This window comes from Heteronotia binoei, chromosome 5 (assembly GCF_032191835.1).
Source record: "Heteronotia binoei isolate CCM8104 ecotype False Entrance Well chromosome 5, APGP_CSIRO_Hbin_v1, whole genome shotgun sequence".
In the NCBI taxonomy this organism is placed as follows: Eukaryota; Metazoa; Chordata; class Lepidosauria; order Squamata; family Gekkonidae; genus Heteronotia; species Heteronotia binoei.
In genome coordinates, this window is record NC_083227.1 from 116,719,040 (window position 1) to 116,736,945 (window position 17,906).

Genomic DNA, 17,906 nt, shown 5'->3' on the forward strand with positions numbered 1-17,906 from the left:
CATAGGAAATAATGAAGGATAGGGGCACCATATTTTGGGGCTCATAGAATTGGACCCCCTGGTCCAATCGTTTTGAAACTTGGAGGGTATTTTGGGGAGAGGAACTAGATGCTATACTAAAAAATTGGTGCCTCTACCTCAAAAAATAGCCTCCCCAGAGCCCCCAATACCCGCGGATCAATTCCCCATTATTCCCTATGGGAATCATTCTCCATAGGGAATAACAGAGTGCCCAGTAGACATTTCCCTCCCCCCTCACACTTTCTAAAGCGGGGGAGGGCCTCCAAACCAAGGAATCCCCTGCCCCCTCCCTCTTACACACACAAATACTTACTGGGTCTTGTTCCTGCAGAATATTCCGGCTTGCTCTGAAAACGAAACCAAAAGAAGGGAGGGGCCGTTCTCTGAGGAAACTGTTACAGATCCTTTCCCATGAAGCCCTTCCTGTTTCCTGCTTCCTGCTCAGCCTTAAAGGGACACATTTTAAAAACTGTTTGCAGGTTTCTAAACCTTCAGGAGCTCTAAAACGGCGGTGTGTGTGCACACGTGCTGCAGACGGAAAAGCGACAGCAGGGAGAGGTTTGAGACTTCCCAAAGCTACTTGGCTTAGCCTGCTGTGATCAGGGCTTTATAAATTATTACATGTGTTTGCCAGTAAACCCAGATGCCTGTGAGCTGTAAATAAGATGCTCTTTAATTTTGCAGTTGAGAGCCTGACCTCCTGGAAACAGTACACTGCAAGTTGTATATGGAGAGCCTGCATCCCCCCCGCTTCCAGATTTTTGGAGAATGGGGGAGGAGGCCGCTAAATCGGTGGTCCCCCACCAGGGCAGGGGGGTTGGGAAGCCTACCAGGGAATGACAGTTCAGAGCTGAACTCCCTTCATCTGTAGAGGTGTCTTTGGCCCCATATGGGCTCCCCTGCAACCAGGGCTGCCCCTCCCCAGCACATGTTTCCATTTGAGTGTCTTTGAAACTGCCAGGGTTGGCTGCTTGCCAGGATGGATTAAACACTGTGCTGCCCCTGCTACACCTGGGCAGGTACAGGGCTTAGTCTGGCCTGTGGTCATGTACCCATGGTCCATCTGCCAGACCCCATGGCCCCTCTGGCATCCAGAAGAATCAACAAGGTTGCTAGAAGGGGGCTGCATGCACTTGGGACCCTCAGATCTCTGTGGCTGTGGCCAAAAGGTTCCTCCTGTATTACTCTTTTCCCCTTCCACAATGCTTGGGATCCCCTGAAAAGGAAAAGGGGAAACAGTGGCTACAGAGCTAGAAACTTCCACCATGTGGGATGGTTAGGCCATGTGCCAGTCACACATATGGCCAGATGGCTGGGGTGCAACTTTTGTAAACAGAACAGAGATCATGAAAGGAAACATGCATCTTCTTAGGCCATATGTATTCACCCCATAAAGGGCAGATGCTCATACTTCTATGGACACTGGGCCATGGGATAGTTGTGCATTTCAGGAACCTGGGTCACCATAATCAGTGACAGCATTAACCATCATGCCTGCTGTGCTGCTGCAGGGCCATCAAAAAGGCCAACACACGTATCAGTTGTGGTATCCTTCACTTCTGCCTTTGGCAGCTTATGTTGGCCAGTAGCCACTACTCTTTGCCATTCAAACCCCTTATTTGCACACCCAAATATTCCCTAGGGTTGCTCAGGTCCAGATGGCCCTAGTAGACCTTGGTAGGGCAATGCCCTCTAAAATTGACCATCTCTGCTTACCAGCACTTTTAGCTATCAGTTGAGCCTCACCATAGTGGCAGCGCTTGACATCAATAACTTCATTCCTACAACAGGTCCAGCACTGCTTATTGAGCCACGTCAGCCCCCTGGTGCCAGCTACCTCACCCTGGTTTGCTCCAAAAGAGACTACCCATTAAATTGTTGTCACAGATCTCTGCCATCCCAGAATCCCCAACAGACACTAATATCTCAGATGTGCACAATGGTTGCTGGGTTCGGGAGGAGGAGATGCTTTGTCCAGTGCAGCTTGTTGCTGCAGTTGTAGGCCCAGGGAAGGTATGGAGGTTGGGGGATGGGAGCCTTGCTTATCTGTTCATGCATGGGTGCCTCAGGGAGTCCTAGAAGAGGGACTAGTGTTTCTGTGTGGGCCTAAAGCTGTGAGAGAGTGGATTTTGGTCTCCCTGAAGGGTGTTTCCCCCAGGATTGCACTGTAAGTTACAGAACATCTTAAAATTTTGTTTTAGTATTTTTATTAAGCAGAACTTAAAATTAATTTGAATAGAACATTGTTTTCAACTTTTAAAGCATTTCTGTCCTAGAAATATTTATTCTTTTGCCTTTAAGAAACACATTACTATCTATATTTCAGAATGCCAACTTCCAGATTGTGCCTGGTGATCTCCTGCTATTACAACTGATATCCAGGTGACAGATCAGTTCACCAGGAGAAAATGGTTGCCCTGGAAGGTGGAGTCTATGGCATTATATCTTGCTGAGGTCCCTCACTTCCCCCAACCACACCTTTCTCAGTCTCTACCCCCAAAATCTCCAGGTATTTCTCAACACACAGCACCGGATGCATCCGCACCCATGTAGGCCTCGATGCCAACAACCGGGCTCCTGCGTTCTGCACCTTCTGGAGTTTCCAGAGCAGGGTCAATGGAAGCCCCACATAGAGAGAGTTACAATAGTCTAATCTGGAGGTGATGGTTGCATGAATCACTGTGGCTAGATCATAGGATGTAAGGTAGGAGACCAACAGCTGGGCCCACCTCAGATGGCAAAAGGAGGCCCTTGCAGTGGTGGTGACCTGTGTCTCCATAGATAGAGGCATTCAGGAACACCCCCAGGCTCTTCACCTCTGTTGATGGCATCAGTTGGGTGCCACTGAAGGGTGGGAACCTGATCTCACTCCCCACCCCCTTCTGACCCAGACACAAGACTTCTGTCTTTGGTGGATTCAGTTTCAGCCAGCTCTGAAGCAACCAACCAGCCACAGCCTGTAATACCTCACCCAGTTCTTCGGGGAAAGAGTCCGGGCGGCTGTCCACAAGCAGATAGAGCTGGGTGTCATCAGCATATTGGTGACAACCCAGCCCATATCTTTGGACCATCTGGGCAATGGGGCACATATAGATATTAAATAGCATTGGGGAAAGAATTGCCCCCTTTGTCACTCCACATTCTAGTGGGTGCTGCTGGGATAATTCCTCCCTGAGAGCCACCCGCTGTCCCGACCATGGAGAAAGGAGGTCAGCCACTGTAAGGCTAATCCTTGAATCCCTGCATTGGCGAGGCGGTGGGCCAACACCTCATGGTCAACCATATCGAATGCTGCTGACAGATATAACAGTATCAGCAGTGCTGAACCACCACAATCCAGATGCCTCCAGAGGTCATCTGCTAAGGTGACCAGCATCATCTCTGTCCTATGGGTGGGGCAAAAGCCAGAATGGAAGGGTTCCAGGGCGTCAGTTTCCTCCAAGATAGCCTGGATCTGTGTTGCTACTGCCTTCTCCATTACCTTGCCCAGGAACGGTAAATTCAATACTTGGTGGTAGTTAGTAAGGACCCTAGGGTCCAAAGATGGTTTCTTCAGGAGAGGGCAAACCACTGCCTCCTTCAAAACCCCTGGGAATGTCCCTGATAACAGGGAAGCACTGATAATCTCCTGCAGGGGAATTCCTACCTCAACGCCACTGGCTTTTACCAGCCATGATGGGCAGGGATCAAAGGGGCAAGTGGTCGGTTTCACAGCCACCAGGATCTTGTCAACCTCCTCCTGAGAGAGCGGGCTGAACTGATCCAAGACCAGACTCAGAGATGGGTAAAGGGGCCTCCAGTTCACATATTGTATCAAATGTAGCTGGGAGGTCATGGTGGAGTGACAAGATTTTATCTGCAAAATGATTTGCAAAAGCCTCACAGGCAACAGCCGATTCCCTAGCATTTAGAATGCCTTGAGGCAAAGAAGTCAAAGACCGAATTAATCGAAATAATTGTGCTGGGTGCGATTTTGCAGATGCAATGGAGACCACATAGAACTCCTTCTTTGCAGCCTTCATAGCTATCTCATAGGTCTGAACAAAGGACCTATAGGATGCTCCCGAAGCTTTGTCACAAGCTCTTTGCCTCACTCTCTCTAACTGTCTCAGCTCTCGCTTCATCTGCCTCAACTCCATGGAATATCAAGGGGCTGAGTGATCATGAGGGTGAAGAGGACACCAAGGGGCAACCACAGTGATGGCTGCAGAAAGATGGCCATGCCAGTCTTCCACTAAACCATCTAACGGGCCACCAGGGGGAATCAGTTCTTGCAGAGCCCTTTGGAATGCATAGGGTCCATCAGGTTTTGTGGGTGAGCATAAATGCACTTGCCGCTTAAACAGGGAGGGCTAGGTGCGCATAGCAGCCGCCCTGAGCCTGCTTCGGCGAGGAGGACGGGATATAAATCCAATAAAATAAATAGCTGGGCCTTCAAGGCAAAGTGGTCTGACCATGGCACCACATCCGTGGTAATACAGTCCGCCATAATCCCTGGGGCAAAGATAAGATCCAGCATGTGTCCCGCTTAATTTATGGGAGCCAAAACAAATTAGGAGAGCCCCAGTGTCGCCATGGATGACACTAGGTCATTAGCATGCAAGGAGGCTGCGTCTTCAGCATGGATGTTGAAGTTCCCAGAACTAAAAGTCTGGGGTACTCCAATGCCCAGGCAGACACCACCTCCATCAGGCCAGGCAGGACATTGACTGGGGTGTTAGGCAGATGGTACACCAGCCAAATGGCCAGGCACTCCTTGGCATCCCACACCAGAGCCACACATTCAACGTCAGCAATCTTTGTATCAGGGAGTGCCCTAAAGGAATAAGAATCCAGGATCAACAATGCCCCCACCCCGCCCATCTGTCCAAGACTGGTGGAGGACTGAGAAACCTGGGGGGGTCAGCTGTTGCAGGGCAACTGTTTCACCATCCCGTATCCAGGTCTTGGTCATGCAAGCCAGGTATTCCAGATAGTCCCAGAGGATAGAGATCATATTATTAATAGACCTGGCATTACACAGCACCAGTGTCGGAGAGGGGTATTCCTTCCTATCCTCACAGCCTGCATTTCTCGGGATGGGACAAAGGCAGAAACGGGACCGAGACTGCCCATATCCCTTCCAAAATTTGACCTTCTCCCACTGCCATATCTCCCACGCCCCACCAGGACTGGGATCCCTGATCCTAATGTTACTTCCCCCATTCAGCCTATTGACCCTCCTAGGCCCATTTAACTGACCAGAGAGTAACAAGCCCTCAAAGCCCTCAAAGTTCCATAATATGAAAAAAATACTTTCAACTACATTATCTGATATATATTCCTTCTGAATTGTAGTCCAGAACTTCTGAAATAATTTTGCCTCTATTTTAAGTCAGAGAATTAGATTCCCTTTTAGAAATGCTTTGGGTTGAAATAGAGGGCCCAAAAGGAAATTTAAATATGGGAGTTTGTTATCGCCCATCAAATCAAAAGAGAGAGGACGATTATAATATGATGGAAGGATTAAAGATAGCGGCTAAATGTAAAAACTGTGTCGTAATAGGTGATTTTAACTACCCGCAGATTGATTGGGTCAATATGTGTTCTGGTTGAGAGAAAGAGATTGAGTTTCTTGATGCTCTCAATGACTGTGCTATGGAGCAGATGGTCTCAGAACCTACCAGGGGTGGGGCGATCCTGGATCTGGTCCTAAGTAATGCCCAAGACTTGGTGAGAGATGTAAAAGTGATTGCACCGCTTGGGAACAGTGACCATAATGTTATTGATTTCACTGTTTGTATAAATAGGGAGTTGTCCAAAAAGACCGCCACAACCACATTTAACTTTAAAAGGGGTAAATTCTCTGAGATGAGGAGGCATGTGAGGAGGAAACTGAAAGGAAAGGTAAATACGGTCAAAACCCTTGGGGAAGCTTGGAGACTATTTAAAACTATAATCCTAGAAGTTCAGATAAAATACATACCACAAGTTAGGAAAGGCACAAACAGGTATAAGAAGAGGCCAGCATGGTTAACAAACAAAGTAATGGAAGGTGTAAAAGGTAAGAAGGACTCCTTTAAGCAGTGGAAAATCAGTCCAAGTGAGATTAATAAAAGGGAACACAGGCAGTGGCAAATCAAATGCAAGACTGTGATCAGGCAGGCAAAAAGGGACTATGAGGAGCATATTGCAAAAAACATAAAGACCAACAATAAACATTTCTTCAAATATATTAGAAGTAGGAAATCAGCCAGGGAAGCAGTGGGGCCCTTGGATGACCATGGGGTAAAAGGATTACTGAAGGAGGATGGGGAAATGGCTGAGAAGCTGAATGCATTTTTTGCCTCTGTCTTCACCGTGGAAGATGAGAAGTGTTTGCCCGCCCCAGAGCCACTAATATTGGAAGGGGTGTTGAAAGACCTGAGTCAGATTGAGGTGACAAAAGAGGAGGTCCTACAACTAATAGACAAATTAAAAACTAATAAGTCACCAGGTCTGGATGGCATACATCCGAGAGTTCTGAAAGAACTCAAAGTTGAACTTGTGGATCTTCTAACAAAAATCTGTAATCTTTCATTGAAATCTGCCTCCGTTCCTGAGGACTGGAGGGTAGCAAATGTCACCCCCATCTTTAAAAAGGGTTCCAGGGGAGATCCGGGAAATTACAGGCCAGTCAGTCTGACTTCAATACCGGGAAAGTTGGTAGAAACCATTATCAAGGACAGAATGAGTAGGCACATTGATGAGCATGGGTTATTGAGGAAGACTCAGCATGGGTTCTGTAGGGGAAGATTTTGCCTCACTAACCTGTTACATTTCTTTGAGGGGGTGAACAAACATGTGGACAAAGGAGACCCGATAGATGTTGTTTACCTTGACTTCCAGAAAGTTTTTGATAAAGTTCCTCATCAAAGGCTCCTTAGAAAGCTTGAGAGTCATGGAGTAAAAGGACAGGTCCTCTTGTGGATCAAAAACTGGCTGAGTAATAGGAAGCAGAGAGTGAGTATAAATGGGCAGTCTTTGCAGTGGAGGACGGTAAGCAGTGGGGTGCCGCAGGGCTCGGTACTGGGTCCCATGCTCTTTAACTTGTTCATAAATGATTTAGAGTTGGGAGTGAGCAGTGAAGTGGCCAAATTTGCGGATGACACTAAATTGTTCAGGGTGGTGAGAACCAGAGAGGATTGTGAGGAACTCCAAAGGAATCTGTTGAAGCTGGGTGAGTGGGCGTCAACGTGGCAGATGCGGTTCAATGTGGCCAAGTGCAAAGTAATGCACATTGGGGCCAAGAATCCCAGCTACAAATACAAGTTGATGGGGTGTGAACTGGCAGAGACTGACCATGAGAGAGATCTTGGGGTCGTGGTAGATAATTCACTGAAAATGTCAAGACAGTGTGCGTTTGCAATAAAAAAGGCCAACGCCATGCTGGGAATTATTAGGAAGGGAATTGAAAACAAATCAGCCAGGATCATGCCCCTGTACTGTGTGCAGTTCTGGTCGCCGCACCTCAAAAAGGATATTATAGCATTGGAGAAAGTTCAGAAAAGAGCAACTAAAATGATTAAAGGGCTGGAACACCTTCCCTATGAAGAAAGGTTGAAACGCTTAGGGCTCTTTAGCTTGGAGAAACGTCGACTGCGGGGTGACATGATAGAGGTTTACAAGATAATGCATGGGATGGAGAAAGTGGAGAAAGAAGTACTTTTCTCCCTTTCTCGTGGGCATTCAATGAAATTGCTGAGCAGACAGGTTAAAACGGATAAAAGGAAGTACTTCTTCACCCAAAGGGTGATTAACATGTGGAATTCACTGCCACAGGAGGTGATGGCGGCCACAAGCATGGCCACCTTCAAGAGGGGGTCCATCAGTGGCTATTAGCCACAGTGTGTGTGTGTGTGTGTGTGTGTGTGTGTGTGTGTATATATATATATATATATATATATATATATATATATATATATATATATATATATATATATATATATATATATATTTGGCCGCTGTGTGACACAGAATGTTGGACTGGATGGGCCATTGGCCTGATCTAACATGGCTTCTCTTATGTTCTTAAGTGAATGGTTATCCCCATATTTAAAATTCACTGAGACATCAGCTAATGACATTCTAGACATCAGTTATTTTATGTTCAGTTATTGATTGATTAATGACATATATGGCTGTGTATTAATATTCAAGGCTGTTCTACAAAAATGAAAACAAAAAATTGCAAGCACATTTCCATATGTCTGCTGATAAAAAGAGTAAGTAAAGTCAGAGAGTATAGAAAAGTAGGACAGCAAATGACAGCATTAGCAGTGGCAATTAAAATTTATCAAGAGATCAGATTACCCATCTCTGAGCATTTTCCAAAATAAAAAGGCCTGGAAGACAAGGAGTGAGGGGGCCAGACAAGTTTGTTTGGCAGAGAATTCCACAGATATAGGGTTTCCAGCTCTAAATGAAACTATGCCAGAATTTCCCCCCACTCCGATCCCCATTGCCATGGTATGCCTTCCTTCCCTTATCTTCTGCCACCCTATTCCCTAGGTATCAAAACACCCACTCATTCCCTCTCAGGCATCTAATACCTGCCTAACAGGGCAAGATACAAGAGTTTAGTAAGCCCTGCAGGGCTTTTTCTGAAGAAAAAACCCAGCAGGAACTCATTTGCATATTAGGCCACACACCCTGACATCACCATTGTTTCACACAGGGCTTTTTGTAGAAAAAAGCCAAGCAGGAACTTATTTGCATATTAGGCTATACTCCTTGATGCCAGTCAGCCAGAACGGCGTTCCTGTGTGTTTTTACTAAAAAAAAGCCCTGCTGATTGGCATAAGAAACTTACTTCATTGTCTTTAGAGTTTACAACTCATCTCCAGTCAACAGAGATCAGGTCTCCTGGAGGAAGTGACAACTGTATGGTGGTATATCATACAGTCTAGGAGAAATGGAAGTCCTTGAATTACATCCCTGCTAAGCTCCCTTCTTTCCTCAAATTCCACCTTCCCCAGGTGCTACCCCCCAAATCTCCAGACATTTTCCAAGCCAGACCTGGCAATCTAATTTTTAAAGATATGTAATTGAATTTCCGAAAGGCATCACCCAACAGCTTGGCTCTGACCTACAAAATAATTGCCTTTTTTCAAGAAAGCCAGAGAATATGGTTGCTAGGTACTCCCAGCAATCTACAGGGTGGGGCCTACAGGAGCGAAGTGAGAAGCCAGCATTGAGAATGATGCAAAGTGCATAGGCCAGCATTGCCAGTGATGTCATTTCCAGCCTGCACCATAAGTGACATCATCACATCACTGGCAGTGTGGGGATGCTCTGGTATTTTGACAAAAAATCTGGTAGAAGTCATTTCTACCATAGAGTTTTTGCGCAAATACTAGAATAGCCCTGGCAACATGATAACATTGCCCAAATATCAGAATAGCCCTGCATTGCTGGCAACATGATAACATCGCTTCTGGTGTGCACCGGAAGACATTGCTATATGGCCAGCAAGGCAGGCGAAGCTCAGCCCTCCATTTGCTGCCAGTAAGTTCCCTGCCTGCCAGCTAATCAGTACCCGGAAGAAGGGCCCTGGAGTGGGGGATTCGTTGCACCCAATAGTGGCCTGGCAAGCATAGAGGATAATTGGGTTCTCCAGATTGGGGAGATGGACAAGGAATGAGAAAGGGTGGTGATGGGACAGGGCAGCAAGGATCTGAGGAGGTCAAAGACACATCTCTTTAAAATATGCTATTCAAAATTCACTTTACTTTCAAAAGTTTCTGGGGGATTGAGGCTGATGCCAATAGACTGCAGAGAACCTGAGGGAATTAGCAACCTGAAACAGTGGACAGAGGAGCTACAGCCATGTCTGGTGTGTAGGAGTGGGCCAAGTAGGCAGCCACCTAGGGTGCCACCTGGCTTAGGGGGCACTGCCAGGCACTCCCTCTCCTCATGTGCAGCATGTGTGCTCCATGGAGCCTTCCTTCCTTTATGGAATGCAGACACTGCCCAGACAGTTTTGCAAAAGTGGACAGCGCCTGCACAGTGTGCTCCTCGGAGACCAGCAGGGATAAATTAACCAATTGTAAAAGCTGAAGAAGAGCCAATTACAGTTTCTAAAAAGTGGCTCCTGTTGAAGTTGCATGCTGCCACTCATCTTTCCTACTCTATTTTAACAGAGCCATGGGGTGGGAGCCATAGCTCAGTTGTAGAGCATCTTTCTCACATGCACAAGGTCTTGTCACTGGCACCTCCAACTAAAAGGATCAAGTAGAAATGGTCATGTGAAGGTCTTGTCCCTGGCACCTCCAGCTAAAAGGATCAAGTAGTATTCTCACAGTTTTTATTGCTTAGTCTCACAATTTTTTTTTTAAAAAATTAAAATAAAAAACTGTAAATTAAAAATGTAAATAGTTTCAAGTTTCTTCGTTTCTCCTACAATTCTCTGTTTTTTTAAATTTCGGGGGGGGGGGCGCTAGTGGGCAGCTTGCCTAGGGCACCAAAAACCCTAGCACCGGCCCTGGAGCAGCGCTATCTCACAAGCCTACTTTAGGGTTCCCAGCTCTGGGTTAGGAAATTCTTGGAGATTTTGGGGGTGGAGCCTAAGGGTGTGGCTTGGGCAGGAGAGGGATCTCTGCAGGGTATAATGCCATCCTCCAAAGCAGTCAAATTCAAGTTCAAATTAGCCTTTATGACATAAAAATATCACAACAAATTATCAGACCATCACTAGTAACTTTGTCACAAGTATTTACATTCTGTTTTAGTTAGCATGGTAGATTGTTCTGATGTACTTAAGGTCTATAGACTTTTGAACAGTTCTACATTTAATGTAACTGAAAAGGTGGCTAAGTTTCTTTACTCTGTTTTAAAGGTATGCCAATGGATCACATAGAAATAATTTATGCTTATGCTCAGTCAGATGCATATGTATGCAATGGTTCTATTTTACCCTTTTAAACTAATTTGTTCTGATATTTTTATGCCAATAAAGGCTAACTTGAACTTGACAAAGCAGTCATTTTTCTCCAGGTGAACTGATCTTGGTCATCTGGAGATCTATTATAATAACAGGAGGTCTCCAGGTGCCACCTGGAAGTTGGCAACCCTACTTTTTAGGCTGACTACTCAAGGTAGGACACTAGCAGCTAATCTTAAATCATGGGCAGGCTCTTATGGATGGAGGCAATCCTTGAAGTCTTGATTGAGTCTGGTGGTTCTGCGGAGGAATAGTGTGGCCCAAAGTGGTTAATTAAGCAGTGTTTCTGTCGATATATGGTAAAAATATATTTTAAATAATGTTGTTAATCAGGCATTATTTAGAGAGTTTTGATTCCTCCCCCATGTTTTACCCAGTGCAAGCAGTATAAAGGAAGTGTTGCTAGCAAACCTCCCTGTTCTTACAACTTTGAGAGGGTTGGCAGCTTCCTCAGAGACTTGAAGCAATGTTTGCCAATCCTTGTAAAGTATTTCACCTCTTCAGAGGCTAAAGCCTCTCAATACCAAGAACAATTAAACCAAGAGCCTTTCGGAGCAACTGGGGAATTCAGCAAAATAAATCAGAAATCCTCTGCCTTGGCTCTGGAGGGTTGCCTCATTATAAGAGCAGATCTATTAGCCCCTTGCCATTGTCTTTCATTTCTCAAGTGAGGTGATTCTAATTAAATTAATCTGCATGTCAATCTATTGGTGATCAATCAAAGGGGCTGAGGTCCCCCTTTGCGGCACTGTGCTTGCGGCTGACAGCGGCTGATAATGGAGGAAGAAATAAACTGTCGAGCAAAGTTAATTAGTCAACATAATAGGTGGATTAAACAGGAGCTGGCTGATTGCTGTTTCACATGTTGAAGCATGAGGTGGGAGCTGAAACTGCAATTAACAGACAATTATTATATTTGGTTGTAAGAGGTCGCATGAATAAACATATCTCAGTGGGTTTCAATTTTTAATCCCCCTTCCTTGTTTAATATAAGGAGAAGTGTAGGTCATTTCTTCTCATTGTTTTAGCCAAAGTTTTGGAAGGCAGTGTCTATTCATGGGAAAGAGGCTTATGGCCGTGGAAAACGCTCAGGACCAATGTGAGTGACAGTGAGATAGAAATTTTGTTAGTATGAATGTTAAAACCCAGAATAAGGATGGTTGTTATTGAGTATGGATATGTGTAGCCAGATTTCTGGAGCACTCTTCTGAAAACATGGCCACTCATGATGCAATAAGGGTTTAGTACTTTTAAAAATCTATACTGTGTTTTTGACATTAAAATGGCCTCTAGGCATTTTTGATAACTTTGCTATTAAATTTCTTGCTGAATACTCATACTGTTTTGATCAAACTAGTGGTGGTTTCTCAATGCATCAGATAGAAGGTACCTGTAGATCAGGGGTCTCCACTCTCTGAGCCTGTGGGTACCTCTGGAATTTTGAGATGAGGTGGTGACCATCAGCTCAAAATAGCTGGAGAGCCAAACACAATACTACTCTGCTTTGCAAGTGAACCACAGAAGGGGAATAAAAGGAAATGAAGGAAAGCCAGGGAGAGAAATAATACTGTAGCCAGGGGTGTGCGGACAGTGTACCTACCTCTTGCTAATTTGCTATGCACCCCACCCCAGTCACCTCCTCCCTGATCCTACTGCTGTCTTTTGCCTCCACCTAGCATGACTGTCTCTGAAATGCCCTGGACAGCCAGCGAGGGTATGTGGAGCTCCAGGCATCTGCTGGCTGTTTAAAAGGCAGCTCCATCCAGCAGGTGTGGTGTGGCCTTCCTGTCCCTGAGAGACATGAGCAGCTGGGCTGGCCTGGCCTGGCCTGGCTGCTCCTAGCTGCTGCTGGGGCTCAGAAGGTGCCACTGTGGCAGCCCCTGAGGGACCACCTGGGCAGTGCCAGTGCCATGCAGATGGCTGACCTAGTGGCGAGTCAGGTGAAGTAGGATAGTAGTGGAAGAGCTTGGGTGCCTCACAAGAAGGCAAGTTGGTAGGGGAGGAACTTACTGCAGGTGTCATGTGACACTGTCACAATACACCTGTCTGAGCGGGTCACAAGTCAGGGCATGCCCTCCTGATAATTTTCTGGCTGCCGGTCTGGAAATAGATTGGTGAATATAAAGATATAAAGGAAAGCCTGGATGGGGGGCGGGGAGGAAGGTGATTTTTAAAGAGGGTAAAATATGAAGGGGGATTGGAACATAAGTCTGGGTGCTTACCAGTCCTGTGATCCTCCAGTGGCTGCAGCTTCTATTACTGTCATGGAAAACCCTTGCATTGGAATGAAGGCAGCCAATAACAAGCCCTGCTTTACAGTGACACCATCCACTTTGGGGGAGGCTCAGCAGGTAACAGGGAAGTAATGGGAGGCATTCTGTTGGGGAATCTGGCTGTAGACTATGGGTTCTTGTTAATTCAGGAAGAAGCTGATTCCATCGGCAAGAAGCCTTCACTAAATCATAAAAGCATAAAAATATAAATCAAATAAACTAAAAACTAAACTAAATATTATTTTAGTAAATTTCTTAAAGAAGCAACTGCGGGGGAGGGATGAATAGGATCTTGAATGCCTGATAATAGTGTAGTTTCAGACTAGCCAGAAGTTTTTCCTTGTATTTAGGGTCAACAAAGCCAAAGCTATCCCAATTTTGCCTCATTTACCTCACATAGGATGACACTGGAACTCAAGTAAAGTCAAGGATAGAATTGGGCTTTCCAGGTAATGAGGTTCATAATCGCTAACCATAAGCGTGAATTGTTGAAGGAGCAACCATGTCATTAGATGTTTTCTAACAGCTGCATCTCTCCCACACACACTTAGCATCTTCATCTTATTATTTTAAAATCTTTTTAAAGTACCTCACTGTCACTTACATAAAAGAAGTTGTTTCAGTTACACTTGTTTCAGGTATCTGGTTGCAAATCTGACATGTGTTTGAAATTTGCTGGAGAATTTGACAGCTGAGAAGTTGTTCATTTGCAATCTGTATTTGTGAATTTGTTAGATTCTGTAAATATGTAATTCCATGTATCCTACAAATTGCAGCAAAAACTTGCCATCTCTGTTTTCAGTTGTTTAACATTCGCCAAGTGTGTGAATTCAGTTGTTAACATTCACAAAGTGCATGAATTCAAATTTTATTATTTGTCACATTAAATGTCTATTTGCATTTGAAAAGCAATATTCATTTCAGTTTCAAAATGCCTTACCCATGATGACTGAACCCTTTTCTGGAGAATTTTGCAGATGTGCAAACACCCCTGAAAGCTATAGCTGTAACAGTGTGATGCATGTAGCTGCTTTCAGCCCAACTTTACATTTTACACTTCTGCTTTTCTGTTCTTTTTGAATCAGTTCTCATTTGCAGCGACAACCGCTTTATCTACTCTGGTGTGCATACTAGAGGATGATGTTGGGTAAAATAAGCGTGTTCCTTAAAAAAATGTTGATAAAGCTTTCCTTGTTAAAATGATGGTTAGCAGTACGCATTCTGCCATACAGCTACAAACTGTGCAATTTGACTTAAAACGACATCAAAAGCTTATGATGCCAAAGACCCACTCATCAATAGCACCTCTTGTTAGAGTTGTACAATCTAAGCACTAGTTATTATGTGAAATAGCAGTGCAATTTTCTGCAGTTCCCAGCTGTTATTTAAGGTTCCGAGTTTATTACACTCTGTGCCTATTTCATTTTAAAATTGTATTAAAGGCTTCCCTTGTATTGCTGTTCTACTTGTAGGTTGTGGTATCTACAACAGTCAACGTGGATGGTCATGTCTTGGCAGTATCAGATAACATGTTTGTACACAACAACTCCAAACACGGGCGGAGGGCTCGAAGGCTTGATCCTTCGGAAGGTACGCCTTCTTATCTGGAACATGGTAGGCATTTTTTGTTGGTTGCCATTGTTTCTTTATCTGAACTCAATATCTTGTGGGGGTTTTTATTGCTAGTTGTCCTAGAAGGATCAAAGGGTTAGGGGGTCAGATTAATTTTTTCTTTTATTTAAAGCAGTATGGGGCCAAAAGCTGATGCAGTATTCTCAACTGCATTTGGGTGGTCTCATATCACCCGTTCAGAAATTGATATTGGCTAATAAGCAGGTTGTGGGAATGTTTCCCAGACTTCCCAAATTTATGGTTTGTGTTCATTTATTTGAACAAACTGTGAGTAAAATCTGTGGCATTCCAGTGTGCACACTGTTTGCCCAAATTTCATTTGTTATCGTAGGATGTTCCAAGTGCACTTGGAGATTCCCAGACTATAGGAGAGAATGTGGAACTCCTGATTCTGGCACATAATGACCTTAATAGATGACTGTTGCATGATAGTTGCAGTGGTGACATGAAATGTATGGTTGTGTGAATCCATCCTTGTGTTTTCAAAAACAGGCTAGAACAAAATGGTCATTTTTTAAGAAATACATAACACTTTCACCCTGTGTGTTACTTACAACAAAACTAAGTGGTAGAGGTCAGGAATTCCCTTTTCCTGTTAAACATTTGTGCTTCTGTGCATAGAAAATTAGATCCTTTTCATACAGGCATAAGACATGCTTACATGTTGTGTCTAAGGATTGGGATAATTTGTTTCTTATTCCTTTTTTCCTTATGTTGTTGAATTTCACTGTTCCTGGTAGATCATGTTACGTGAGCCACTACAGGGTATTGTCAACAGATCCCTGGTAGAAGAGATCTTTCCCACACCTCTTAAAGAGGCTGTGGTCCATCCCCTCTTGAAAAAACCATCTGCAGATCCGGCTGTATTGGCAAACTATCGGCCAGTATCAAACGTTCCCTTTTTGGGTAAGGTTATAGAGCGGGCGGTGGCAACTCAGCTACAGGGATTCCAGGATGACACTTCCGCACTGGATCCATTCCAGTCCGGCTTTTGACCAGGTCATGGAATGGAGACGGTTCTGGTTGCCCTCATAGATGACCTCATGAGACATCTGGATTGGGGTGGCTCAGCGGTGCTGTTATTATTAGATCTGTCAGCCACATTTGATACAGTTGACCATCAGCTACTGACTAGCCACCTTGCCGACATGGGGATTTAGGGGTCTGCCTTACAATGGTTAGCCTCTTTTCTCCAAGATCGGGGACAAAGGGTGGTGATAGGGGAGGAATCATCCTGAAGGCACCCACTTATATGTGGTGTGCCAAAGGGTGCAATTCTGTCCCCGATGTTATTTAACATCTATATGCACCCCCTTGCCCAGATTGTCAGGAGGTATGGGTTGGGATGTCACCAATAAGCAGACGATACCCAGCTCTAGCTATTGATGGGTGGTCAGTCCAACTGTACCCAGGAAAAATGTAGACCTGACTCTTCAAGCCGTAGCATCTTGGCTCAGGCTGAGTCAGTTGAAGCTGAATCCGATGAAGACGGAGGTTCTTTACCTGAGCCGGGGTGGTCCAGGGGGGGAGATCTCTCTGCCGGCTCTTGACGGGGTATAACTAATACTGGCCCCTAAGGTCAAAAGCTTAGGTGTGCTCCTGGAGTCCTCTCTTACAATGGAAGCCAAAGTAGCAGCCACTACTAGATCCACCTTTTTTCATCTTCGGCGGGTGCGGCAATTGGCCCCTTTCCTGGAGCGCAACAACTTAGCAATGGTGATCCATGCTATGGTCACCTCAAGAATAGATCACTGTAATGCTCTCTACATGGGGCTACCCTTGGCGCTGACTCGGAAACTACAGCTAGTGCAGAATGCTGCAGCACGACTGTTAATGGGGCTCCCCCAGTGGGAGCACATTTGGCCAATGCTGAGAGAGATGCACTGGCTACCTATTGTGTTCCGAGTCTGTTTCAAGGTTTTGGTATTGACCTTTAAAGCCCTTTATGGTCAGGGTCCTGTCTATCTGCGGAACCGCCTTTCTCCACACGTTCCCCGGAGAGCACTGCATTCAGGGACAAAAAAATCTATTGTCCATCCCTGCCTCCGCTGCCACTTGAGGTCCTGCTATTCAAATCCCATGCGAGGAGCAGCTGATGGCTTTTCTGTGTGATTTAAAGGGCCTGACAATCAGCTGATCAGCAGGGCCTTTAAATGGCACAGGTAGGCAGATGGCTGCTTCTGCACACTGCTCTTGCGTGGGCTCTCAAGTGGTGGTGGAGGCCACAGAGCAGCAGGGAGGGAAGGCTGCAGGTGGGGGGCTCTGAGGGGGGGGCCCTGCCCAGAAGTTGGGGTGGGACCCCCACAGCCCCTCCATAGCTACAGCCTGACCTGAGTACAAAGCCATTTGGCCCAGACCAGGATAGTTGCAAAATGGGAAGATGCAATGAATAAATCTTTGCTATTGGCAAGGTCTGAGTTGAGCAACCCCATGGAGCTGCCAGCATTGAGACTGAGGATTTATCTTGATTGCCCTTGACTTCTGCATCTCTTCCAGGAAACTGGCCCATTCCCAGTAAGTTGAAGCCAACTATCTCTGATGAATATCTTACTCTGTAAACAGCCTTGAACAGCCTCTGAGAAGAAATGGCTTTGAAATAATCTAAATAAATAAATCATGTATGCACACTAGGTGCTGAGGTCAGAATTTCCCTTTTTCCCATGACAGTCTTTTGTGGTAGAACTGATCTGCAAATTGAAACATGCTTCCATATGTGAATCTTGGCAGTTGTGTTTTACGAAAATAATTTTCCTGCTTTTATTACAAGCCATGCTATACTGTTAGCTGTCATTAAAATCCCATGTGACTGATACAAATGTAACATTTTAAATAAGAGATCATTAGCCATCACCGTTCCAGAAGAAAGCCTAAAAATATTGTCAGGTAGGGTTGCCAAGTCCAATTCAAGAAATATCTGGGGAATTTGGGGGTGGAGCCAGGAGACATTGGGGGTGGAGCCAGGAACAAGGGTGTGACAAGCATAATTGAACTCCAAGGGAGTTCTGGCCATCACATTTAAA

At 45.2% G+C, this 17,906-nt stretch overlaps 1 protein-coding gene across 5 annotated transcripts in view; it reads left to right on the forward strand.

Moving 5' to 3' along the window:
• The window catches only part of EBF1 (EBF transcription factor 1), a 553,072-nt gene that overhangs the window by 365,160 nt on the left and 170,006 nt on the right, over positions 1-17,906 (forward strand). For 3 of the 5 annotated variants that reach the window (XM_060240230.1, XM_060240234.1, XM_060240231.1), the window contains exon 8: positions 14,727-14,868. In XM_060240230.1, coding sequence (XP_060096213.1) covers positions 14,727-14,868 — 142 coding nt within the window. The remainder of the gene's footprint in view (positions 1-14,726; positions 14,869-17,906) is intronic. The other 2 variants (XM_060240232.1, XM_060240233.1) reach the window with 1 other exon arrangement.